General features: G+C 40.3%; 2 protein-coding genes across 2 annotated transcripts; both read right to left on the reverse strand.

Annotated features, from left to right (window-relative positions):
• Positions 1 to 373: 373 nt before the first annotated feature.
• hoxc12a (homeobox C12a) lies at positions 374 to 4,274 on the reverse strand. The gene is made up of 2 exons (XM_033630214.2): positions 3,655 to 4,274; positions 374 to 2,482 (listed from the first exon to the last, which is right to left on the reverse strand). The coding sequence occupies exons 1-2, from the start codon at positions 4,241 to 4,243 to the stop codon at positions 2,244 to 2,246; spliced, it is 828 nt and encodes a 275-aa protein (XP_033486105.1). The 5' UTR covers positions 4,244 to 4,274; the 3' UTR covers positions 374 to 2,243.
• A 7,166-nt stretch (positions 4,275 to 11,440) lies between these two features.
• Positions 11,441 to 15,568, reverse strand: hoxc13a (homeobox C13a). The gene is made up of 2 exons (XM_033630211.2): positions 14,762 to 15,568; positions 11,441 to 12,488 (listed from the first exon to the last, which is right to left on the reverse strand). The coding sequence occupies exons 1-2, from the start codon at positions 15,423 to 15,425 to the stop codon at positions 12,232 to 12,234; spliced, it is 921 nt and encodes a 306-aa protein (XP_033486102.1). The 5' UTR covers positions 15,426 to 15,568; the 3' UTR covers positions 11,441 to 12,231.
• Positions 15,569 to 24,393: the final 8,825 nt, after the last annotated feature.

The raw sequence follows: 24,393 nt of genomic DNA on the forward strand, positions 1-24,393 counted from the left end.
AATATTCAATCCAAGATGGGGTTTGACACATGCATCTGGCCGCCATTTTGCATGGAAAGCTGTCATAGCCACCTATGGCCATACCTTTGCATGTGAGCGGCCACAGTAAAACAAGACCAACCTGTGTGGGCTCCTATTGATTATAGTTCACAGCATGTACAATTATGTGCCAACAAAACACCCCCTCAAATACTTCCAAATGTCCCATTAATGCTCATTTCACTGCGTTGGCCACATGTATTTTTTTAAAACTGTTGTTACAGGTCACGTCTAATAAAATAATCCCACCAGTCAGCGCTCAGAAAAAAAGGCTGATTTTAAAGCACAACATTGAGAGAGGCAACCCTAAAGACAGACTGAGGTAACACCAATAAACGTTTCAATATTCTGTTTATTGAAGACCTTACGCATATACATTCATATCATTATTACTTTTACAAGACAACGTAGCAATCCTTACAAGCGCAAAGAAGGGAATGCAATGAGGGACGAAATAAAAGGACGATAACAAACAGCTATTACACTGAAACAGGGTTTCTTTAAATGTCATGTATGGTAAAACTTGTTGCATACCATTTCTTATATCCATTCTTGGCAGTATGATATCATAGGCCTACAGATCCAACCCTCACAACCACGAATAGGCATGGAAAATATGGAATGCGATATTGTACAAGACGATCAATAACATAACGCACTATTACATAGCGATAAGGGATCCTCGGACAGGATGCAAATAGTAACATATGTAATTTCATTTTACAAAGTTATACACGAGTACAAGGTAAGGGAAGTGACAACATTGAGCACGTTGCAAAGAGCAAGTACATTTAGTGGGCCTAATAGGCCCTCCGTCCTCCCATCCTAATAATAATAACAATAATAATACATTCTTTGTAGACGTTTGTGTCAAAAATGTTTAAGGTTGTTTGTTTTTGATTTGTTCAGAGAAAAAAAAGTATAAAAAGTCACTTACAGAAAAAGTGGCCCGCAGAACATGACCTATAGCTATTTCACATCAATAACATGCTGCAAATACATTTCACTGCTATAGCTTACTCGTTATACATGACAGATGATGCACTGCATTCGCCCCGAATTAAGGGAGCACACACGTAGGCCTATGATTAACTTTTTTTTCTAAATTTCTACATATTTATTTTCATGACGAGCACCAAGTTTCAGAAATGTTCTTTTTAGGCCTAAAAACGTATTTCCCTCGCCACTTGCGACTTTAGGCGGTTCCCTTGTTTAACCAAGTTGGCCTAAAAATGTACTTGGTACGCGTGGATATTTCCATTACAGATCCTGGCGAGTTTATTGTTGAATATACTATTTTTTAACGGGTACAATCTGGACGTGGACATTTAATAGCAGCTCAAAACCGTAATAAGACGGTGATCTCACTTAACTAAAAGAAATGCAACCCATGCAGGATTCTGTGGTTGTTGTTAAGACAAGTTGAAAGGTAATAAAAGTAAGAAAAATACCTTTAGAAACTTGTTAGCACATGAACGAAGTCATGGCAATTCTTTTTTTTTTTCAATGCGCAGTCATAAAGATATCGATATGGATTACACTGCGGTTTTAGTTCCCCCCTCTGCTCATGCAGACACACAGACTTCCAGACTTCCTGCCCGTGACCGTGAACGTGTCCACACAGCGTGGCGAAAACTATGCAAAGATAAGGATGATATACATCTTACCCAGCAAATTATGGCGGTGGACGTGTTAAGCAATCGGGAGGGAGATTCTTCCTGATCAGTTTGTAACCTCTGAGAAATTATTGCGCGGGTGCGGCTCCAGTCACTTCTCTGTCTTTCTGACTTCACTGCTATTTTTAGGCCTATTTTTGAGATTTTACCAAGTGGCCTCGCTCCCTCCTCATTGTCTCTGACTAAACATGGAACAAAAAGGATGTTGTCATTATGTGTCACCCCAAACTGAGCTCGACGACATATTCTCTACACAGAAAAAACACATTCTCACAGCTTATTGTGCGATTATACCAGACATGACAGCAGTCTGACATGTAGACTGTAGCTTTGAATGCCAGATAGTGGATTGTTTTTGGGCTTGTGTGGCCCGCACCTTTGAGAAAAACAAATAATATCCGAAAAATATTGTAATAATTGCCTGCAATGTAAAAGATGGATAGATGAGTGCATGCATTGAAATAAGACCTAAGGGAGCGTAGAAGGCTTGGCTTTTTACTGCCTATCGATTCACCTTCTGCCGCATCTCTAAAAGTAGGCCAAGGCTTGCTCCCTCAGCATGAGTCTCTTCTTCTTCATCCTGCGGTTCTGGAACCAGATCTTCACTTGTTGGTCGCTGAGGTTCAGCCGGTCGGAGAGCTCCCTCCGCCGCTGCCTGGTGATGAACTCATTCAGCATGAATTCACCTTCTAGCTCAGCCAGCTGAAGTTTGGAATACGGTTTACGCTTCTTTCTGGTCCGAGTGTGCATCGGGTACCACGGAGCACCTGGGGGGAGAGGGAGGAGGAGGAGGGGGCATACAGCGGATTAGTCACCACAGTTGCAAAATCACGGTCACCTCCAAGGTTATGGGGAGCCCACAGGGGCGTCAGTTGTCCAGGGGAAGCTTGGGTAATTGCCTGACTGTGTGCTAAGTGAATTTAACATTCATTTGAGCAGAAAGCTGCAGGGCAATCAGAGAATCATAGATCTCAAGAAATTATATTATAAAGGTAAAGCAGTATCAAGATAAAGCAGTTTCTAAAAACAATGTCTGCGGCCTCGGAAATACAGGGAGTATTACAGTCATCTGGGGGAGATTCTGTGTTTTGCATAACATCCCAGATGCAAAAATTTAGAGAACTGGCCCCTGGAAGCTGTCACTTCCTCCACACACAGACACACACAGACACACAGACACACACACACACACTCACACAGCCAATACTGGATTTGTTTTGGTCTCTGCCTGGACATATCAGATCTCAAAACAGATGTCAGGATCAACAGAGACTGCTCAATTTTGTACAATTTTTAAACATGCGTGTTTGTGATGTATTTTTTCAGCCCCCTCTATAGAGACCACCAGTATACAGCGGTTTGTGTCACAGGAAGTTTTATTGTCGCAGTTAAAGTAGCATTAACGTGATAATTAAGCCGTGCCTGCAAATACCCCTACTTATTTGCGAGTTTCAGAGCATATTAAATGACTCTTGAGTACACAGCGACAGATATTAATTCTGTTTACGAGTCATTAAAAAGAAAACTCTCCCTATTCAATGCAGTCAAGCAAAGCGCCTCACCTCTTTAAATCACTGCGCTAATTTGTGTATACAAAGTGGAACAATACACCAAGCATTATTGTGCACAGTTTGTCTAAGGTGTGGAAATGCATTGACTGATCATTTATTCAAAAGCTAGCGGGCATCATGGTTAGGTGAGGTTATCTGTAACTGTACACAACCACATGGCGCGTGAGGCATTTTAGGGCAACCCCTAGCGGCGTCTGCACACCACGCAAGTGCCCTGCAGGCTGATCCGGGCTGCAAGTTGTGCATCAACATAACGAGCTCTAATGACAATGTAATACCGCAAGTGTACGCTACGTGCAGGTCTCTTATAAATAATACGTGAACCGTGCGTTTCTAATAATTGTGGTTTAAAAGAAATCAGCACCCACCTCCGCTTGCGGCTATGTTGCTTGAATGGCTTCCCGGTGACACCAGGGTCTGTGTGTCGCTGGATGGAGGCTTGCTGCCCTCGTTGAGCAGAGAGGAGCTGGAGTCGGACTCCATTGACTGACAGGATGGCGGGTCTTGCGTTAGCTGCTCGGTCCCATAATCATATTTGGAGAAGGCGGCTGTGCTGCCTATTCCACTGTGCATCCCGTGGTCAGATGTTAATGATGATGTGTCTCTCGCCCTATCCTCTCGTTTGAGGCTGCTGCCACCTGAACAGGTCTCCCTGTTCCCGTTGCCGTTGTTATAATAACATTTGCCCTCTTCTGGTCTGCTAATTTCACACGACCGATTGAAAGAAGGGTTAATAGACACGGGGCTGCTAAAGTAGGATTGAGAGTATCCATTGCACGGCTCCGAAGGATTCCACGGGAGGGAGCAAACATTGTCCCTTCTCGGGTAGGAGAGCGACGGTAGCCCCGCCAGTTGTCCCCCTGAGGCTCTAAAATTCGGAAAGTAAAATGTGTCTCCAGTGTGGATGTTTACCAAAGGTCCCACAAACCCTGGATTAAGAAGATTATGCTCGCCCATTTCCGCGGGCCCGACCAACAGCTTCTAGTTTATTGCAATCTGACATTTAACATAGTTAAACCTGGAGGGGCTCCTGATTGGTCATCCCCAAACCACGTGTCCAGGCTAACTTCTGCTACACATGGTACCACCCACTCGGTCCATCTCAGACAAAACAAAACATTAACTTCTGTATTACAGGGGTTTATATGCTTTTTAAAAATACTATAAACCTTTTATTAAAAATGTAGAATCTTGTTTTTCTTCACTTGAGTCATGCTGAGTCCAAAAGGAGCCCGGGCTGCGTCTCCTTTTACACTCATGGAACTGTCCATGGCCTCGTTTAATATCTTTATAAGCTGGCAAAAGTTTTTAAAATGCTATTTCTTATGAAAACTATTTTTCTTGAAGGAGAGGGTGCATATGACATCTTGTTTTCTAGCAAATTATGGTTGAATTCCATGTCACATAAAGCTGTGATGTCCCAAGTTTACAAGCTTGTTTTAAGAAAAGACTGATGCTCATTGCCGCACTCTACTCATATTTACAGTAACGGGGTCAGCAGGTTGAAGCCACTGGCTCTGTAAAAGAGGACGATATTCTACAAGGTTACTTTAAGAGGGTATATTTCACATAATATTCCCTAGTACACCTCACATGAACAACTTTAACAGATACCTCCAATAAACGTTCACAGCCAAACTCTGGTGGGATTGTTATACCTCTCACAATTCTTTTATATGAATTTTACAAGATATCAGAGGGCACTTAACTGATTCAATCAGCCGAGAGTCTCTCTGCTTTATATCTCGCTAATTAGTTGATTTGTAGATGCAGCTCTGAAGACACTGAACAAATATGTGATATAGCACACTGTAGCCATGCCTCTGTTCTGACAAATAAGCCTCTTTTACCCAACAAAAAACTTTTCAGACACTCCACAACAGTGCATTTTTTTCTGCAGAAAACTTCACCAGGCATCCTGCCAACAGCTGGCGTAAGAATTTCTGATGAGGTCTCTATGCACAACTATCATCCTCAAATACATTCTTATGAATGACCCTTGTCTTTTACGTTCATCCCCCGGGTCTGCACACTCAGCATTAATTGAAAAATTAATCTAAAAAGACTTTACAGCGTTCTTATGTTATACCAGTCCAGCAACTATTTTTCCAGTCCCTCTTCCCCTTTATAAATCCATAATTCAGCGCCGCCCCTCCTCTCCACTAAATATAAGGAAGACAAAATCAATTTATGGATCTCAAAAGTTTTCATAACTCAGCAGGGGGGAGCTGCTTATATGTCTCAATTATGGCAATTTTAAAAAAAAAAAAACACAAGTAAGACTCAGCCAAGGACAAAAAGTTTGACTCATCAATGACACGCACTCCTAAATATAACCAAGCGCGCACGTACGTCGCCGTCAATCCACTCAAGTTCACGACGCACAGTCACGGTGGCTTGAACTTGATATTGAACTCAAATACTCCTTTTAAATGAATAAAAGACGAATAAATTAAATCCAGTAAAATAGAATAAACAGCGTTTTATGCTGTGGCAGCTTAAACTGAGGGCTAACAGCCCAGGTTATAAAAATAATGTGAATATATTCCAGCATGCGCCGATAGCTATTTCGCTGATTTAAAAAGCTGCATATCATCTTTCTTGACATGGCACCCTGCAAACAAAATAACTGATATGAGTCCAAATAATAAAAATAAACAGGCTGATTAAATTAATTAATAATTGTTATTATGAAGTGAGGGATTTGCAGAAAATGTGCAAGGGGTTGCTCATGCGTGCTGAGTGACGCTGGTTGCGTGCAACAATTTTGCCAGTGAAGTGTTATGTGAGAACATTAGCATTCATTTAAACATTGGTTTGGGAAACGATTTGCAAGTCAGCCGATATTTGATAGCTGCATCCGTCACTTGTGACCATACCTAACCCAAAGGCATCGGGCCCTGCTCTAGCCTTAAATAGAAAGACCCAGGGATCCGTGGCGGTGTCAGTCTGTCCTGTGGACTCATTGCCTGTACATTCTTCCATCTAGTTAGTGAGTCTTGCAATGCAGCACAACATCACTCCAGTATAATATCTTGTGCCTCAGTCTTATGAGGAGCAATTAGGGGTCTGTGTTGGTATCACTTCTCCTGTTATTATAACAGCAACCAAAAGCAAAACAGTGCAGTGTGATGTTTACAACAAAATGGCCCGGATGGTCATGAGTAACGTTGTAGGCTTAAATCGCCACTTTACCTCGGAGGAAGAGGCCATGTGTTGCGCCTCCTTGCCTCGTCTCTCCCCGCCTCCGATCCCAGCGCCTCCACAGATCCGCATTTCACATTCAAACAACTGATCGTCTGTTCAGTGCATCTTAAGCCCTGCGATGATGTCATGTGTGACCATGAGCCACAGACCCTGTGCTCTCATTTAGCAAAACGAAAGTCAAAAAAGAACTTGGTAAACGGTGCATATAGCACTGTCAAGGTCACTGTCTAGTACACTGTCTGCTCGATATTGAAATTACCCTCCTGGAATCCACTGGTCCTGTCCAGACAGGGCAATAGCCTAAACAAAGGGCTTTTCTTCCCCCTTTTCTCTCTTTGATTCTCTGCGGGCAGGTTGCCACAGTTATAGCCTTGTGCAACCCTTTTAAAGCTTCCTTCAAGGAAAACAAACCACCAAGGGAAGCCTAAAGATCCCACAAAAGTGGCAACGTTTAAGTTGAAAGCGTTGGCTGATCTTTTTCATTTGTTTACAACAGACGATATTTCAGGCGGCTGTGCTAAATCATACTCTCTGACTAACATCAGGCAGGAAAAAAAGTGTATAATATGACTTAAAAATGTTTATTAAGGATAGTTTACATCCATCTGGAAACAATGATAATATAATTTAAATTTTAAAGTCTCCATAAAAATATAACACGCATCAGTAGTTATATTATATTATATGTAATACCTGTGTAGATATATGCAAATTAAACATCGCAAACTAGCATTAATAGTAAAGCCATTGCGTCATGTGATAGATAGAAACATTTGAACTTGACGGTCACTTTGTATAAAGTTGTAAAACTGCCACAAGGCATCTGACCAAATAAGGTAATACTATTTTATTTACTCACTTAATAATTTAATTTTTAATTCTAGAGAGAGTGAACTACTTTAGTGTGTGTGTGTGTGTGTGTGTGTGTGTGTGTGTGTGTGTGTTGTGTGTGTGTGATGTAGAAAAATCAAATAATCAAACATAAACTGCTCACCTACTGTGTATTCATGATCAATAAATTATGAATTTTCAAACCACGCTCGGTGCATGTGGTCAGTCAAATTACACACAAAAACTAAGCACTTTTTAACAATGTGACTTTTCAAACAACACTGCGGTCAAATTTGTTAAATAAATTCTATAGCCGCAGATCATATCTGCAGAAACATCAAAGAAAAATAAATAAATGCATTATAATTTAAAGTCAGAATCATCAGATCCTGGTTATCTTTGCTCTCTGATGTTGCTCCGACATGTGATGTCCACATTATCGGGTATATTGCAACAGCGGAGCCATGAAATCCCAAAACAATGCTTTGATTGCATTAATATAAAATAAAATCTCAACAACAATCCCATGACAAAACATCTGACAGCGATTATGACCCGCGTAGCTTCAGCTGTAACTTCTCTATTTGCTGCACCACTCACTATGAGCAGAGCTGCAACTTTAACAGGGAGGAAAAACTTCTGCATCAAAATAACAGCTGTCAAACTCCAAATTCAATATTTACTGTCAAATTCACTGAAAAAAAGTAGCAACCCTGAGCTAAATGAGTCATAACAATCATTTAAACATATTGAGTGAAGTGAAAAACTAAAATCTCTCTAAATGAGAGAGAGTTGCAGCACTTCCTGATATTTTCCTCTGGTCACCACCAGAGGTTATCAGCCCCCTGTCTCATATGTGTGGCTGACAGCGGCCTGCAGCTCTGACGCCTCCACACACAGCCAAAAAGCAATGCAACTTCTTATACATTTTACATTTTCAAGGTAAAACCAGCGGCTGGTGAGGGTGCAAAGCGTCTAAAAAGCTTTTAGTTTTGTATATTTTGTTTTTTATTGAAAATATGCTGTCAGGTAAAGTGAGTTTACCCTGGGTCGTCCTTTTTTCGGCATAGTAAATGTTAATCCCGGGCGTGTAGTGTTTGATTACTTCAGGTGACGAGTTATACTAGTAAAAAATTAACTTCCAGGAAATTGGGTATATTTCATGGAATATAAATCCAGATTTTCTTCTTCAATTGTAAACAAAACTGCTTTAAATATGCGTATACTACTATATTTATGCATTGTAGGATGTATTATTGCTTAAAGGATTTAAAATGTAAACATTCATGTACATTTAAAACAAAAATTGGCCCTTTAAATTATAACTAAAATAATCAACATATTCTGCCAGTTTAATTATAATATATTGTTTGAGATTATGTGGAGAATCCCCGCTCAAACATTTAATACCCACTGCTATATAACTTTTACAAAATGATATTTTTTTGTCATAATGTTCCTTATTATCAGAAGTTTAAATATATAAATTATATTTAAAGCAGGCTTATTTTTGTCCCAAGTTCATCCCCGCTATACGCCTTTTACTTTGAAGAAAATAATCATTTCAAAATGAGCTACAATTATATTATCCGTCATATTTCCGTACGTTAATTCAGTCTGCTCAATGTTAATTGTTTGTTGTGAGCTAAGCAGTCATAAAACAAAGTCCACGCAGGCCTGCTGCCATAGTAGGAAAAAAACGGCCATACCTTTAATCGTTATATTGTGGGCGACGTCGTATTACCATTTCCTCTCGCTGTGTAGACAGTATGGCTGCTTGCTGCGGATTACTGGTGTTGGCGTGAGACGTCAAAAGTCCTACCTGTCCTTCGTGGTCAATAACACACACCTCATGATGAGTGCATGAAACCATTGGCGGTTCCAGAGTGCATGGGCCAGAGCAACTACTTTTAGTGGACTTCTGCAAAAGAAACACACACACACACACACACACACACACACACACACACACACACAAAAGAAGAGAGCCCAAATGTTAATGCAAAGCTCTGAGAGATGGTCAGAAATGCAGGTCAGAGGATATCGGTACACTTCCCCTTTTTTATGTATTTATGGCATGCCATTAAGTCCGGCTGTCTAGACAGGGAAATAACACCTTGTTTGCCTACAAACAAACCGCCAGCATTGGTGTCCAGCCCCCTATTTATTATTCACAATCCGCTGTGATGTCAAGGTCAAAGTGACTGCATAGTCATGGTCAAGGGTAAATCAGGAGACCCAGAACTTTCCACAAAATCCAGGAAGCAGACAAACAAAAACTTCAAGTGTGACGGCTTGGATTCTAATCAACAACCTCAGAAGATGTGAGGAGCTGGAAAAAGTGACCACAGTCCAACCAGCGAGTCGCCTATAGAGAAATTAAATTACAAAGCACCAGCACGCCAACTATAATGTGGAGGGGACGGTTTCGGGAATAGCTACAACATTAGAACCATCAGGCGAAAATATTTAGGCCTCTGAAGTGAATTATTTTGACTAAAGTAAAAGAAAGAGGCCGTATCTATTTCCATTTACGTCTGACGTTTTAGACTAATATGCGTTATGTTTAATTCAGATTAAAACTGGAATTATAGACTTTACATAGACTAGTTTTAAGTATCTTAAATTCAACCACCTTCAGCTTTGATTATTCTCAGGACAGCCATGTTTAAATGTAAATTTTCCACATATTTTCCTCTTTACACTTTCATAACGGAAGTATCCTAATATGCATATGAGACATTAGGGCCTTAATGTTTGGTAACACGGGCCGCATGTACCAAAAAACCTTTACGCACCGGTCAGTACAAATCTGTAAATAGTAAGTATATATGCTGTGAACAAAACTATAGATACTGGATCCGCAATGCGCAATTGGCTGATTCTGGCGCTCAATGTGTGTGTGTGTTTCAGAAACAGACAGAGCGCATGTACCTTTACTAATAATACATGTTTAGATTAATAAATAAGGAGTTCATGCTGGTGACAAACAAAAGCATCCTCAAGTTCATCGCAAAACTCACCTGTGCCTTTTACACACTGAAACAGAGCAGGTTTAACTAAAATCCACATACGCGTCATGCGCTATAGTCGCAGGCAACATTTACACATGCAAAGGCTTTGCCATTTTAATTTACGCATGTAGGCTGTTCTTAATATCTTAAGCACAATCAGTTATGACAGTGTAGGCAAATGCTTTAAATACACTGCATGGTGACGGGAAGGGAAAGTGCTCGTTTAACTCTCATAGCTTGCGGGTTGTAATGTTCCTATTATTAGACCAACAATAACTAATTTGTAGCTGTGGAATATGAAAAGGTCTGAAAATAATATTCTGTGGTCACCCTGTAAATGTTTCTGTGAGAGCTGACGCATAAAGCGCTTTTTACTGCCTTTCGGGCTGTTTGTGAAGATTCTGAAATTGAACTTGTGCCAAGTGACAGGTAAAATCTCTTTGGCATTCACTTTGATTAAAAATGCGCTCGGAGTTGGGGATGAGGGCGGGATAGATTTGGGCTGAGTTTCTCTCAACCGTCGAGTGTGTTTCTGTAAATGATCCATTTGAAACACCAGATCCTGCAGGTCTTATTAAAATATTTCTATCTGGAGTCAAAATCTGTCTAAATATACTGATTTATTTTGTATTTTTCTTGGTTTGCAAGTGTGAGGCACGCGCCCTGCTGCTCAATAACCATGCGTAATCGCTGTATCATCTCCTGCAGCCATTAACAAGACTCCAGGATGCCCAATAAGTCTTAATCAAGCACTTTGCAACATAAAATCCTCACTCGCCCATCCGCTGCTGATGTTATGGGCTCAAGTTGAAGAGCAAAGACGACAGCGGTTAGAGCTTCTGCTGCTTAATGACACCAGTGTAACTTGAAACGAAAGGAAATGCTGCAAGTAGGATGGGTTGATTGACTTGAATATTTAAGCATTTTCATAATCATCATTTATTTATGAAACACGTTACCAGTACGTAATTCAACACCACAATACAGTTCACATACTGCACGAAAGTAGAAATTACAGGCTTCGTACAAGGCGTGTGATCAGCTGCAATGCTACACTAACAAAGACAAAAAAAAAAAAAAAAAAATTAAAAACGATTGTGCATTTATGTGTAATACTCACTGACTTTTAATGGTTTACAATCATTCCAGTTGCATGACAGAATCCTTCACTGACAAAGGAAAACATACAAGTCTTGGGGTATTCCAGTTTACAGTTCCGCCATACTAGATAATATGAATTAAATAAAAAGGCATTGCACTATACAGATTAACAACACAGGAGCCTTTGTTTTACCAGGCTTAAGAGAACACTTCCCACACAGAGGAACATAGCTTTTGAAATTCTGAAGGAATATTTAAAAAAAAAAAAAAGAAATATTTCTTTCTCTCGAAAGTCCTCTTTGTGAGCTTTTTGTTGAAGTCTCAAGTTCAACTTGTCATTACCACAAATTATGTCCATGTGGCGATTATCTTTCTTAAATGACATCAAACCAGTCTCCTCTGTTTCGATCTGCTTGTTGTAAGTCTTAGAAATGTCATCAGTCCTTCTGAGATTTGGCTTGGAGAAAAAAAAAATGAAAAGAAAAACACGCAATACTTGTCTTTGAAATACAGATATCGTTTTAAATATTATATATTTATATATGTACATTCATATAAAACAAATGTGACGTGAATTTTCAACATTTTCACAGTTTGTAGAGCTTTATCTCTAACTTGAAAACAAGGGGGCATGGTGGCGTGGTCGATGGAAATGATGGAACTTAAATTAAAAAAGAAAAACCACTCTGCCAAAAATGTCCTTCAGCCACGGATTTCTGATGCAAGAGGTAAATATATGGCAAGATGTATCGGAAGTTAAGAGTTGCAGTTTCAAGGAGGACGCTGATCTCATCAAGTGGTGTGCATGTGACTGCTCTTGGATTTACTGACAAATTTCTTCTCCTTGACTCGCCGGTTTTGGAACCAGATGGTGACTTGACGCTCTGAGAGGTTGGTGGCGGCCGAAATGCGCCTTCTCTTATCTTTGGTGATGAACTTGCTGGCTGCATATTCTTTCTCCAGCTCCTTCAGTTGGATCTTGGTGTAAGGGACACGTTTTTTACGCCCGCGGCGGTAACTGCTGACCTCAGGCTGCAATGGCACAACATCTGTAGGGGTAAAAAGGGAAAATGGTAGAAAAATATTAGCGCAAATTAACACCGTAATGTGTTGACAAGACACACAATGACAAGACTGGTGTATTTCTGTCGCAAACTGAGACATGTTTAAATTTAATTACTGACCTAATGTGACAGAAAAAAGAAGTTTCAAAATCGCTTCATTTTCAAGGTCAAAATCACACTCCAAGTGTGTGTGTGTGTGTGTGTGTGTGTGTGTGTGTGTGTGTGTGTGTGTGTAGGGATGGGGGGTTGAGAGATGGAGGGACACACTACAGAGAAAATGCATTGCAGTGAAGATCTCAGGTGTGCTGCACCTGACATGCAGGAACGCAAATATAAAATCGCCTAAGAGAGTCCGCTCATGTAAAATACACTCCGTTTGTGTCACACAGCGATAAGCCATCCGTTTATTCTGCAAATGAACAATCACCATCAAGTTAAAGCCACTGCAATTGTGCATTGTTTTCAATGGACGAGTGATCGATGTTTTTCCTTAAGCTGCATGTCGATACTTAATCTCCTGGTTGACCATCTACTTTACTACAACAAACCTCGTTAACGATATCTTGGATAAATCTCTCGATGTTTAATTGAACTGCGGGGTACCAGTGTGTAAGTATAAACTGCAATAAGCCTCAATATGGATGCATTACGCTGGTCAGTGCCTGATTAGAAAATAAAAAATCACGATCTGACATGATTACAATTGAAAACTTTAAGTTTTATATAAACATAAACTTGCAATTTAAGTGAAAGGTGACAATTTATTCACACTTCCTAGAATTTCCTTTAAGAGTAAACATAATTTCTGAATCTTTTTTGTACCTTATTTGTTCAGGTAAGCAAAGATCTGGGATAACACCCTTTCGCCAAGGCTGAAGCTGAGTTAGGACAGCCAATGAGAAACATGACAGGACAAGTATGGCAATACCTTGAGAAACAGTGGCAAGCTGTGAGACATGAAGCTTTTTGCCCCCATGTCATTTTACAGTCAGGGGTTGTGGATATTTCTCCACAGCTCGTGAGAATATGGCAAATGGATATTCAAACATTAGCTCCATGATATCTTTATTATTATTAAATATTTTGTGACAAGCAAATTTATGATATCTGAGCGGAGGTCACTGTTTTACTTGTTTTACTTTAAAGCAAAATAGTTTTGTGTGCCTGTGTGTCAATTTATGTTTGTGTGTATATGGTATGTCTGAAGACATGGACAGCGCGTTCCTGTGTTTTTGTGCATGTGTGCGCGCGCATTTGACTGCGTGCCCGTGCTTGCGTGGCTTGCTCCTGTGTATTTTCAACGTAAAAAAAAAGGGGGCAGATGTCGCGTGAGAGGTTCAGGCGAGGTCTGAGAAGTTTTCTATCTGGGAATTAAAATACCTACAGATTGCAAATAGATAATAAACCCTTGTGGTAAAAAGAAGCAGTCCAGTAAACACTCTGTAAACTGCATACTGGTCGGGCCCCTGCGTCCATGATCAGATATCTTGCATGTATGATGGTAAGTAAAGTAAAAAGGCGAGGCTGGATTATAATGTGAACTGGTCAGTGGTTGGGAAACATTTGTGAAACATGATGCTGAGGTCTGTGTGCAATGCAACTCTTGAATAACTGAATCCTGGTATATGCAGGGGGATGTGCACACATCGCAAGGCGCTGAGATTTATTGACACCATCCAAACACAGTAGGCTAGCTTCGTCACTATATTATCAAACAGGGGGCAAAGGTATGCACTGGTGTGGCTTCCTATTCTGCGTGACTGAAACTGGACATTCATCATATGACTCCGAGAAAAAAAAAACACAAACTGTGGAAAGCAGATGCTCCGTTTCTGAATTTGTATTAACCATTAAAGGGCCTTGCAAATATTCTTGAACTCAATTCTGATATTTACGCACACTTAAAGGAAAAATGTGTGGATTTCTTTAACGTCAAATTGAAGAATATCTCTGCTTAAAGTCTTTGAGTCTATGGAAAACATATGATAACTGAGATAAGGCTTGACAGCTGTATGTTTATTTAGCACATTTTAGAGTTTCCCTGGACTTCTCTGTAACTTGATATTGGCTCTTTCACACAATAAAATTCATAAACTAAGTAATAACATCCCAGGAGAGTAAAGGTATCTGACTTCATTTAAATAGCTCTCTTAATGTGATAACACAGATATTAAAAGTCTACAAGCCGCTGGACTATCATGTGAATTACAATCTGAAGACAGCTTTGAAAAAGAAAATGAAACATCATTTTTACGTACCTGGAAAAGGTGATTTCCAAAGATGAGTTGACTGCGTTTGCTCTTTGGAGCAGTACACCTGCCCATCCCAGCCATTGGAGAGAGCCCAGTGCTGGTAGCCCTCCATGGGGATCAAGGCGTCGTGCCTCGGTTCGGGATGGGCACTGATACTGGGCACCACCGACACGTCGAGATATCCAGGGACAGCCTGATATGAGCTGGCAAAACTCGGGTAGAAGGCAAACTCTTTCGCCCTGGTAGACAGTTCTTCCGTGGGCAGCGCTGTGCTGGGCTCGGCATATTTCTCTGCGGGATGGTACGAGCAGGGCTTCTGCTGCAAGTTCACGTTGTGCGAATGAGATAATCTACAGCCGTAATATGGGTTTCCAAAGGGATAACCGTAGCTCAAAGATGCACTGGATGATGTTTGAGGAGCCGGACACTGCCGGCCGGTGTCTGGAGAAGAAATATCCGAGTAGACGGAGCCCTGGTGGGTCGCTATGGTGCCAGAATGTCGTCCCAGCGCGGGGTGCGACATCAGGTCCCTGCAGTGGGTCGCAGGGCAATTACCGCTCAGTCCCTCCATTGTTTGGCTTTTAGTCTGGTTGTTTTCATTCGGGCTTTTTTCATAAACGTACATCAAGGTGTCCGCCCAGCGTGGATGCAGAACCAGCGAAGTCGTCATATCAGGGGCTGCCGATGCTTTTTAAAAGTCGACTACTCCAAGACGGACACCTCATTTCCAACTACATTTTACACCAAGCGCATGCGCACACGAGACCCTCGTGTGTCCACTTCATTAAGAATCTGGCACGTGATACGCTAACAAGTCCTACGAGATTGGGCTTGTGAGTTGGGGCAGCGCAGCCCTTTAAAGACCCACTGCCTCACATGTCACAGTTTTTTCCTGCAGAACACCGAGTCATATCATTGGCTTAAATCACCGAGACCCACACCCTTAAAGGGGAGTTTGGATACTTTCAAGACTGGGGCAAACGAAAACAACCTGTGAATTTTGGCCGACTGCAGGACTGCCAAAGAATATAATAGCATATGATACATGTCACAGTTGATACAGTGAAAATAAAAAAACAGAAAAATACAAATTAAATCTTTAAATCTCATCTCCTACATTGCTTGGCGCACTGGTGCGCAATCTTTATATTTCACTAAGTGAAAGCAACATGATCCGGCTGAGGTTTAGTTTAATTATTAAATGTAATAATAAAAAGAATATGATTTAAATGTGGAAACCCTGGTCTGTAGTCAAATTGATGTCCACTACGTAACAAAGTATTACGCATAAAAAATATACTGTGCTGTCAGAGCAAATATGTCTCCGTCCAATCTTATCAACACTGCTTTTCTGAAGGACGCATTTCCTTTAAACCCGTATACAGCTGCCACTGGGTCACCTATTAACATGCTGAGATGAGATTCTGAGACTAGTTGTGGACTATTACTGTTCCAGCAGGGCGTAATAATGCGTAATTTACCATTAATGTTGCCTTTTAGAGGTTGATATTGTGGAGTCTAAATATAGCAGGATACAACTTGAGCATGGGGTGATACATTTTAATTAATGTATCGGTTGAAAAACTATTTGGTATCTTGAGGGTGTGTGTGTGTGCGTGTGTGTTTTGTTTGGCAGAACCAGGAGTTTTAGTTCTGGCAAAGTTGTGTTGAAGGAGTGTCGTTGCACCTCAGCATCAACAGCCACAGGACGAGGTGAGAGCTCAGGTAAGATACCGTCATTACAAATAACCTTTCACCACATATGGTGTATCTTTCATTTGAAGATATAATCATAGTAATCTTCTACAATTAATGGCAGCAAACATTAGTTTATAAATAATTTCCGCAATATGACTGCGCAAAGACGTGTTCAGTTGTATTCTCGATTAGGCTGAAACGCTTTTTAAGCCATAATGTGACCACTAAAATGACCATTAAACGAATTCATGTGATGATTCTGTTTCACTGAGCTATTCATTCACAACATAGAAGTGGCTGCTGACACTTCCAGGAAAAAAAAATAAGAACAAAGAGTCGCTTTCAGCCTGACTGTGTGCACAGACCTTATTCAATTAGACACCATGGTAGAAATGCGGACCATTTCCCCCCATGGACTCCTCTGTCACTATTTTTACACGAATCATCCCTCAGATTTGAACAGGCCACTGGTATGGAGCTCTCTGCTAAATACAAAACCTCTTTCTAGTCCATTTCGTCACCAGGCCCTACAGCCACAACAGTTGGGGGAAATCCCTTTATTCCTCTCATCTTCAATACGTATGGGTTAATATTTAGAACTTAACTGTATTTTAGAGTTTGAAATATTACCGATGGGATAGGCCCGCAAAGTGTCTATAAAGTAGACTTTTTGTGATGCCTATCCCATGAGTCACTCATAAAGCAGGCTACAAGCTGCCCTACAAAGGGTGCCTACTTTATCAACATTTTTGCACTGCTGAGTTGTCTTGGGAATAATCAGGCCACCGTTGAGTATTTGTATACTGCGGAAGCTAAACCCCCTGTCCTTCCTCGAGCAGAGACTATTCTTCTTTTGTCTCAAGGAAATTACAACTACGGAGGGCTCATCCAAACGGCAGCTGCACGGAAGTCCAAGGTCAAGGTAAAAAAACGCAGACAAACAGGGTCGTAATCAGAGTCTAGACAGACAAGAATGAACTTCACACTAGAGTATGCATGCAAACTAGCTGTTATTTAGAGACCCTTACTCGAAAATATTTGCTGTGTGTGAAGAGAAGAGGAACTCCAAATAATCCCTTGGTGTGTGTGTGTTTTTTTTTCCTCCAAGGATCAGGAATTTGACAGCTTTTGCGCTGCAGGAAACCGGCTCCCTCCAAACTAACATTTTCCATGAAAACTCAGACTGCAGAAGATCACGCCTTTTTTAGTTTATGAATGATAGTGTGTTGTTTTTAGTTAGGTACATTTTGTTATCACTCAACCTAACTTTCAGATTACACCCAAATGTGTGTGTGCTGTAATAGTTTCCCCCCGAGGGATACACGGATGATGTAGCGTTGGTCAAACAGGCGGCAAAGTCTCAGCGAAAAAAGTACACGATGAATTTAGAAGAAGAAAAAAAATACTATGATTTGATGATGTTACACTTTGTGTTGCAATAATCATAAATCACACGTCACAACTGTATCGAGTTATCTCCAAAACTGACACTGACATGATGGACGTTTTTTTTAGTTCTTATAATTAATGTTTTAGGAAAAAGAAAAAACAACATAATAAAGATAAACCTCAAATAATGGGACCACTTGAGAATTAATAAATAAAGTGCTTTATCATCACTAACTTGCAAGAACTACTACCACTATTATATGGTAATGGTGACAGCAAATAAATGATTAGCCTAATATTAAATATTTAAGCGTCTGGCGCATTTCCACTGCAGCAAAATGTGCAATGCAGCAGCGAGCCACTCTTACACCACAGTGACAATACTTCAGCCAGTATTTAACACACGCCCTGCACAAAACAATTCACAATGGATTAAAATATATATCAAACTTAGATTGTGAACGTTTAGTTGCGTTATCTAAACAGTGGGCAGGTTGGAGACACACAGGTGGATTCTTAAAGGATGAGGAATATGTTTTGTTTTTTTTTTTACATTACGCATGTTCAAATTTCACATTGCAAAGCTTTATATTTAGTGTTACACTAACTACCTATCGTCATATTTAAAAAGTAAATAATTTACACACGAATATACACTACTTAAGACACCTTATTGATATGAAAGTTGTTATTTTTCACCCACAATTCCCCCGAAACTTTAACTCTACGCGGCACAGATGCTATAATTTACCTTGGATATTACGCGTATGTGCATCTGTAATCTTACATTAAGTTACAAAATAAAATGGAATTAATTAGCTGGGTTTTAATTTCTATTTAGTCACCACAGAACGTGTCAAAATTCCTACAACTCGACCAGAAATATTTATCCATGAGCGAAAGTACAAATATTAATGCCCGTGTGACTGTCAGTGTTATAAGCAAATTCCTGAGGCCAAATTCCAATACTGCCGGGTAAAATGCGAAATCTGTAACCGTGCGTCACTGAAACAACGCAGGCTGCGTCATCACAGACTTAAAGGTGTTACACAAATATAAAACAAAAACTGGCGCAGGGTCCATTTTAGTGCACCTGAGGTGTTTAAAACTTGAAGGTGGTGGCTGGTTTTTAGTGCCATGCATACAGTTTGTGGAGGAACTTCGCAGCATACTGCGCAATCAAATGTAAATATTTGTCCACTTGCTTTTTTAAAAAATATTTTCCTTAAAAAGCGTAAAATAATCTGCCAGGATGAGTGCGATATTTCATCTCAGCTGCGGTTTCACTTATTTCAGGAACTGTCAATTGAAACGACTATCAATATCTTGACAAGCAGCCATGATGTGCTGCTGTAAATATCTTGACAACCAGACATCATGTCCTTCCAGACAGGCCCCGTCAGACGGAGGGAGACCGTCTAATGCGGACGTTTGTGGGGGAGGGGAGAGCATCCATCCCCATACAAATGCTGCCTACCTGCGGCTTCCGCTCTCAGGAACTGACTGCATGTGCACATGACTGATGCAATGGATCTTATGTATGCGGAATACGCCCTTATATACATGCAGTATATGTGCAGCGTGTGTTATTTCGATCCTGCAACACTACAGGGCTGTAGCACTCAATCAGTTACTTCAAAATCCCATATCTCTTATGCACATGACTCAAAACACTCCAATGGAAACAAGTGAAATTACCACCATAGTCAGTATCTCTTGCCTTGAGCTAGGGGAAATCCCATTTCTGCAGTGCACTCCCTGCATCAAAATGACTCCGTGTCTCTCTCACATGTGTAGACCATCAATAAGTTAGACACCGAAAAGAAATGCCAGTAAAAAGCAACACTATTACTTGTCAAACATTATCTCACCGGTCTCGGGAATGATGCAAATCCTTGAGCATAAAAAGTCTTTGAAGAAGCGATGTAGCGATCCAAGAATGTGTTGACAGCTTGCAGGTAAGAGTCTGCGCCATGCATGCTGAAAATCAGGTTGCGTTTGTGTTTACGAGTTTCCAGCCAGCTTCTGGCTAAGCTTTGAGATAAAACCATTTTTTATAATCAAAGTAAACCAAGTGGTAAATTCACTTCACAGTGGACTGCCTCAACCAAAAATAACCAAACAGATTCTTACGTTTAAACAGCATAAAGGCCAATAGTCGTGGCGCATTTTCAAAATGAGGATTCGAGGATTTTGAGTAAATAAACATGTCAGACTCAGTGGAATAAACTTTGGACCCATTAAACGTCTGGACTAATTGAATGGACAAAATCTGACTGTAGTGCATGCATAAATCTCATAGTAAATCAAGACTGGAGCTCATTTGGAAGTTGCGCGTGTGTGACGCGCGCTCCTGGTCTGGCGCATCACATGTATTTTGCATTAAGGTTTATGTTAACGCAACATTCTCCTCTGCAAAATCCTGAGTGTTTGCTTCGTATTGTTGTGTGTGTGTGTGTGTGTAAGTAAGTGGACTGTTGTTGCAGAACAGTCCACTGTCATGAAAACATTCCTACAAAACTAAAACAGCATTTCAATCTGGTGTTTTCCCGTTTAGCCTGGCTTTAATTTACGATCAAAAATGTTCATAATGGTATAAGCCAAGACCACTGGACTTCTGGGCCAACAGTCAGGGCGCAGGAAGGGACGAGATTTTGTCAAGAAAATGCTCAACCGTGGTCCAAAATATGTAACTAGGGCAGTCCAGTGTTGTTGCGTGACAAACGGAATGAGATTTTTATAAGCGAGGAACATTTTAACTCAACCTAACTTGCGTAAATAACATACTATGGAGTATTCTGATTCCTATTTCAGCTCGCACCAAGATTCACACATTCCTAGTTGTCGCATTTCTCACAGGATCTTGCTGCATATACACATTTTAAAATGCAGGTCCGGCTTGCAACATGACTTCTATCAAACACTAACTACCGAGCCTTCAAGTTTTAAATCACAGATCTATTACAGCACTGTATAATCTGGTGTCACTGGGTGGGAGCCATGTTTGCTAAGCAAACCGAAATTATCTTAAGTATTCGTGAAACGACGTACAGTGAATAGAGGATACAAGTGTCGAGTTTAGGCCATACAGAGGTGTGGGGGGAGTAACCCCCCTTACACTCACTTTACCCACCAACATCTTCTTATACATGTGACACAGACTCTTCTTAATCGTATAAGTTAACAGATGTGCACCACAGGCTTTATTATTTAGACATTCGAGCTGCTCTGAAATGCAGTATTTCTGTTCAGGTTGGTGGATAGTTTCTGTTTTTTAATCACCACGAGGTAAACCCATCTTTTTATTTACCACTGATAATAAAAATATATTTCGCTGTTGTACGCTTTTGCAAAGCCATGCATGAATAAAAATACCTACACTACAGTTTAAGCCTTATTTACATCTGATTTGAGTCGTTTAACCTCACCCAGAGCAGGTAGACTAGGAGGGGATGACTGTGGCTTAACCGCAAAATAAAGCAGGCCAGGCGGAGCCGCGCCCAGAGGACAGAGGGCAGGCTGGCAGACCACCGCCACAGAAAGGCCAAAGTGGATTTACAAAATACAACACGGGCTTTACAGCCTTTTTATTCAGTGCGCTTATCATATTGCTACTAAAACATCAGTGGTATGACTCCGACTGCGAGGGTTACCATATTCAAGAGGAAGATATCTCTGCACTTTGTTTATATCAAACAAAGTGTAGTTTCATAACGTCGACAAAAGCGTGAACTGTAGTTAAATTAGTTAGAAATACAACAACGGTGCACTGGCACACATTTGAGCCTCAAACATTCGCAGAATGTCGTACAATTTAGAAAACAGGCTACATAAGCATGAATACATAAATAGATACAAACATGTGGTTATTTTCAAAAGCTGGTAATTACAATATCTGCACAGCAACAGGCTACAAGTTTAGACAATAAAGTGTATTCTTATATCCTAATATGGACATAGTTGTAAATGCGCGGCCCCATCAGATAATATGCATCTGTGACACAGGGACACCAAAGGAGCGTGGTTAATAAACACAAGATTATAATTAAACTTTTTTTGTAAGTTTTATTTACTGTTATATTTACTGTTATATAACAAAACATTCTCAAATCGTGTCTCTTCATTATTGTTCGACTAAGCCTGTCCTATCTTATATCTGATTATGATTTATAAATAGGTTGTTTTTTTTAATGTGGTCAATACTTATATTTATCGCTGCTTACAAAAAGTGCTGCAGGAGTGACTTGTTAATTTTCCCGCAGCAGTCTGGTTGTCAAGCCGGTGAGAAAGCAGACAAAATAAATCCACAGTTTGACGCGTCTCTTCGGAAGTCCAAGTTCAAGTTAAGAGAGGCGGTCGCTCCATCCGTCCAGACAGCAAAACAAAAGACACACACGTTCATCATTAATCATCTCACTTCTTCTCTCACTGAATAAAACGCTTTAAACTTTCTGGGCATATTTCACACTATATGTTAAAGTGAACAAACATGAACATAGGGGCATTTTTAAACACTTTAATGCTTTGATGTGTTGTCTGACGCAGAGATCTGTATGGAGCTGCAACTGATGAGGATTTATTTTTAGAAATAGTTTGAAATTAGACGCCCTCTAATGCTTAATATGTATATTGTAAACGTAATAAGCAATTCTAATAAACTGATTAAACCGGGCCATTTAGAAAATATTGTTATTTTTGAAGGTCACCCCATTTTCAGCCGGCAGCTTTAGGCAAACTGTGCTGACGTGCGGGAGGAAATTAAATCCTTGGAAATGGAAATCTGTATCAAAAATAATCTTCTTCAAGGGTATCTTCCTAAATCTCGAGGCTTGCTGTATAGGGCAATATTTCCACGCCACTTAATGTGCATTACAGACTGTAACACCATGCAGCTTTGTAAATGTCGACTAATAGACAATGTGTCAAAATGCTGAGGACACGCGCGGTGGATGTTTGGGAGCTTAACACGCCGCTGTATAGTCCACTGAGAAACTCTTTAGCCATGTAGTGTTAAATAAAAACTAATTTTGAACGCAAACAATAATCCGAGTATATAAAATGGTAAATTATATCAGTTTTTAACTTCGCCTGAGAGCTGGAGGAGTGCAAACGTGAACGAACTTGCATTCATTTGCAGCTCTGCAGATCATTTTCTAACATACATAATTATTTGTTTCTAATCATTAAAACTGAAATAACTAATTCTACATTTCGCTCCTCACATCACCTTGATAACGCATCTATAAGATGCACATTTCCCCCTTTGAATATCTTTTTATACTTAAATGTACCCTCATGTTCTTGACAATTTATCACATATTTCATATGCAGGCGATATTTGTACATTTGCGTAAAGACAAAATTTATGGAATACCATATAATGTGAACTGTACCACTTAACTTGCAGTACAATTAATAACATGTAGATTATATGTTTCTGTTCAGAAGTAAAACGTGAAGCAAACTATATTTGGTACTGGCAAACAGTTTATTTAGCCCACGCTGTGAAGCCCACTTCGCTTGAAGACACCAAATAAAAATCGAGAAATTTACAGAAAGCGATTTTAAGCACAACAACTTCCTCCTGCAGTCTGCAGTGACTGTCTGAAGAACCTAAAGTCAACATGGCTTGTTGGTTTGGAAGAGCTGCGGACTGGAAAATGATGTCCGCACCTGCTTGTTGTTGGTTAACTCGCTGTGATGTGAGGAAATCTTAAAGTGAAATGGTGCACAGGAAGTCACACTCTGAATCATATCAACAAGGCAAAAGTAAAAGGCGCCTAATATGTTGATCCAAATTGTTTATATGAGCGCGTGTGAGAGGCGTCTAGGACACAGACTGCTGCAGGAAGTAACACCGAGGCCACGCTGCTACGTAAATGTCTATCACAAAAATGCTTTGGGCATTTGACAAAGCAGTCTTATTTGGATTAAACTGATTACTAGTGTATTTAAGATGTGAATCTCAGACTGGGCGCACAATTTATGCACGGGAACTTGCTGTACCTGAGCCAATAAAGAAGGAGGTGGCGTCAAAAAAAAACATTCTGCAGCAATGCAGCTTTTCTTTCCTATCTGGAACATGGCGGTGAGGCCACTGAGAGCAAATGTGAATTCAGTCACTTTAAATTCGACATCATCATCATGTTAGTGCATGTTTCCGCTCTTTGTGAGGGTGAGTCTGTGATGGAGTTTCGAGATGGCTGCTAATATAAACTACCACTATCCATGCGTGTTAAGTTGATACCGCAGGTCTAAGCCTATATGAAATTAGATGATTACTACACGCAGTAATAAACAGCTTGAAATAGCTGCAGAAGTATTCTCTGTGCGCAATGTGATCTGTCTCTGTGCGCCTACCTGCAATCACACTTGCACATGCAACTATTGACTCACGCCCTTTAGGCCATACACGTCACGCGCTTTAGGTAAAATAAAGCAATTAAACTGTAATATTTATGCATGTACAAACATTTGCCAACTGCTGTCTCCAGATCAGCCAGTCGTTTTCACGCGATGCTTGCAGCAGAGGAATGTGTTTATGTGAGCTG

Source organism: Epinephelus lanceolatus, chromosome 8 (assembly GCF_041903045.1).
Source record: "Epinephelus lanceolatus isolate andai-2023 chromosome 8, ASM4190304v1, whole genome shotgun sequence".
NCBI lineage: Eukaryota > Metazoa > Chordata > Actinopteri > Perciformes > Serranidae > Epinephelus > Epinephelus lanceolatus.

Bases quoted from the DNA above. Each gene is read 5' to 3' on its own strand.
- hoxc12a (XM_033630214.2), bottom strand. From the start codon at position 4,243: ATGGGCGAGCATAATCTTCTTAATCCAGGGTTTGTGGGACCTTTGGTA. The intron at 2,483-3,654 runs GTGGGTGCTGAT...CTCTCCCCCCAG, and splicing joins CAACATAGCCGCAAGCGGAG to GTGCTCCGTGGTACCCGATG.
- hoxc13a (XM_033630211.2), bottom strand. From the start codon at position 15,425: ATGACGACTTCGCTGGTTCTGCATCCACGCTGGGCGGACACCTTGATG. The intron at 12,489-14,761 runs GTACGTAAAAAT...TTACCCCTACAG, and splicing joins TTGGAAATCACCTTTTCCAG to ATGTTGTGCCATTGCAGCCT.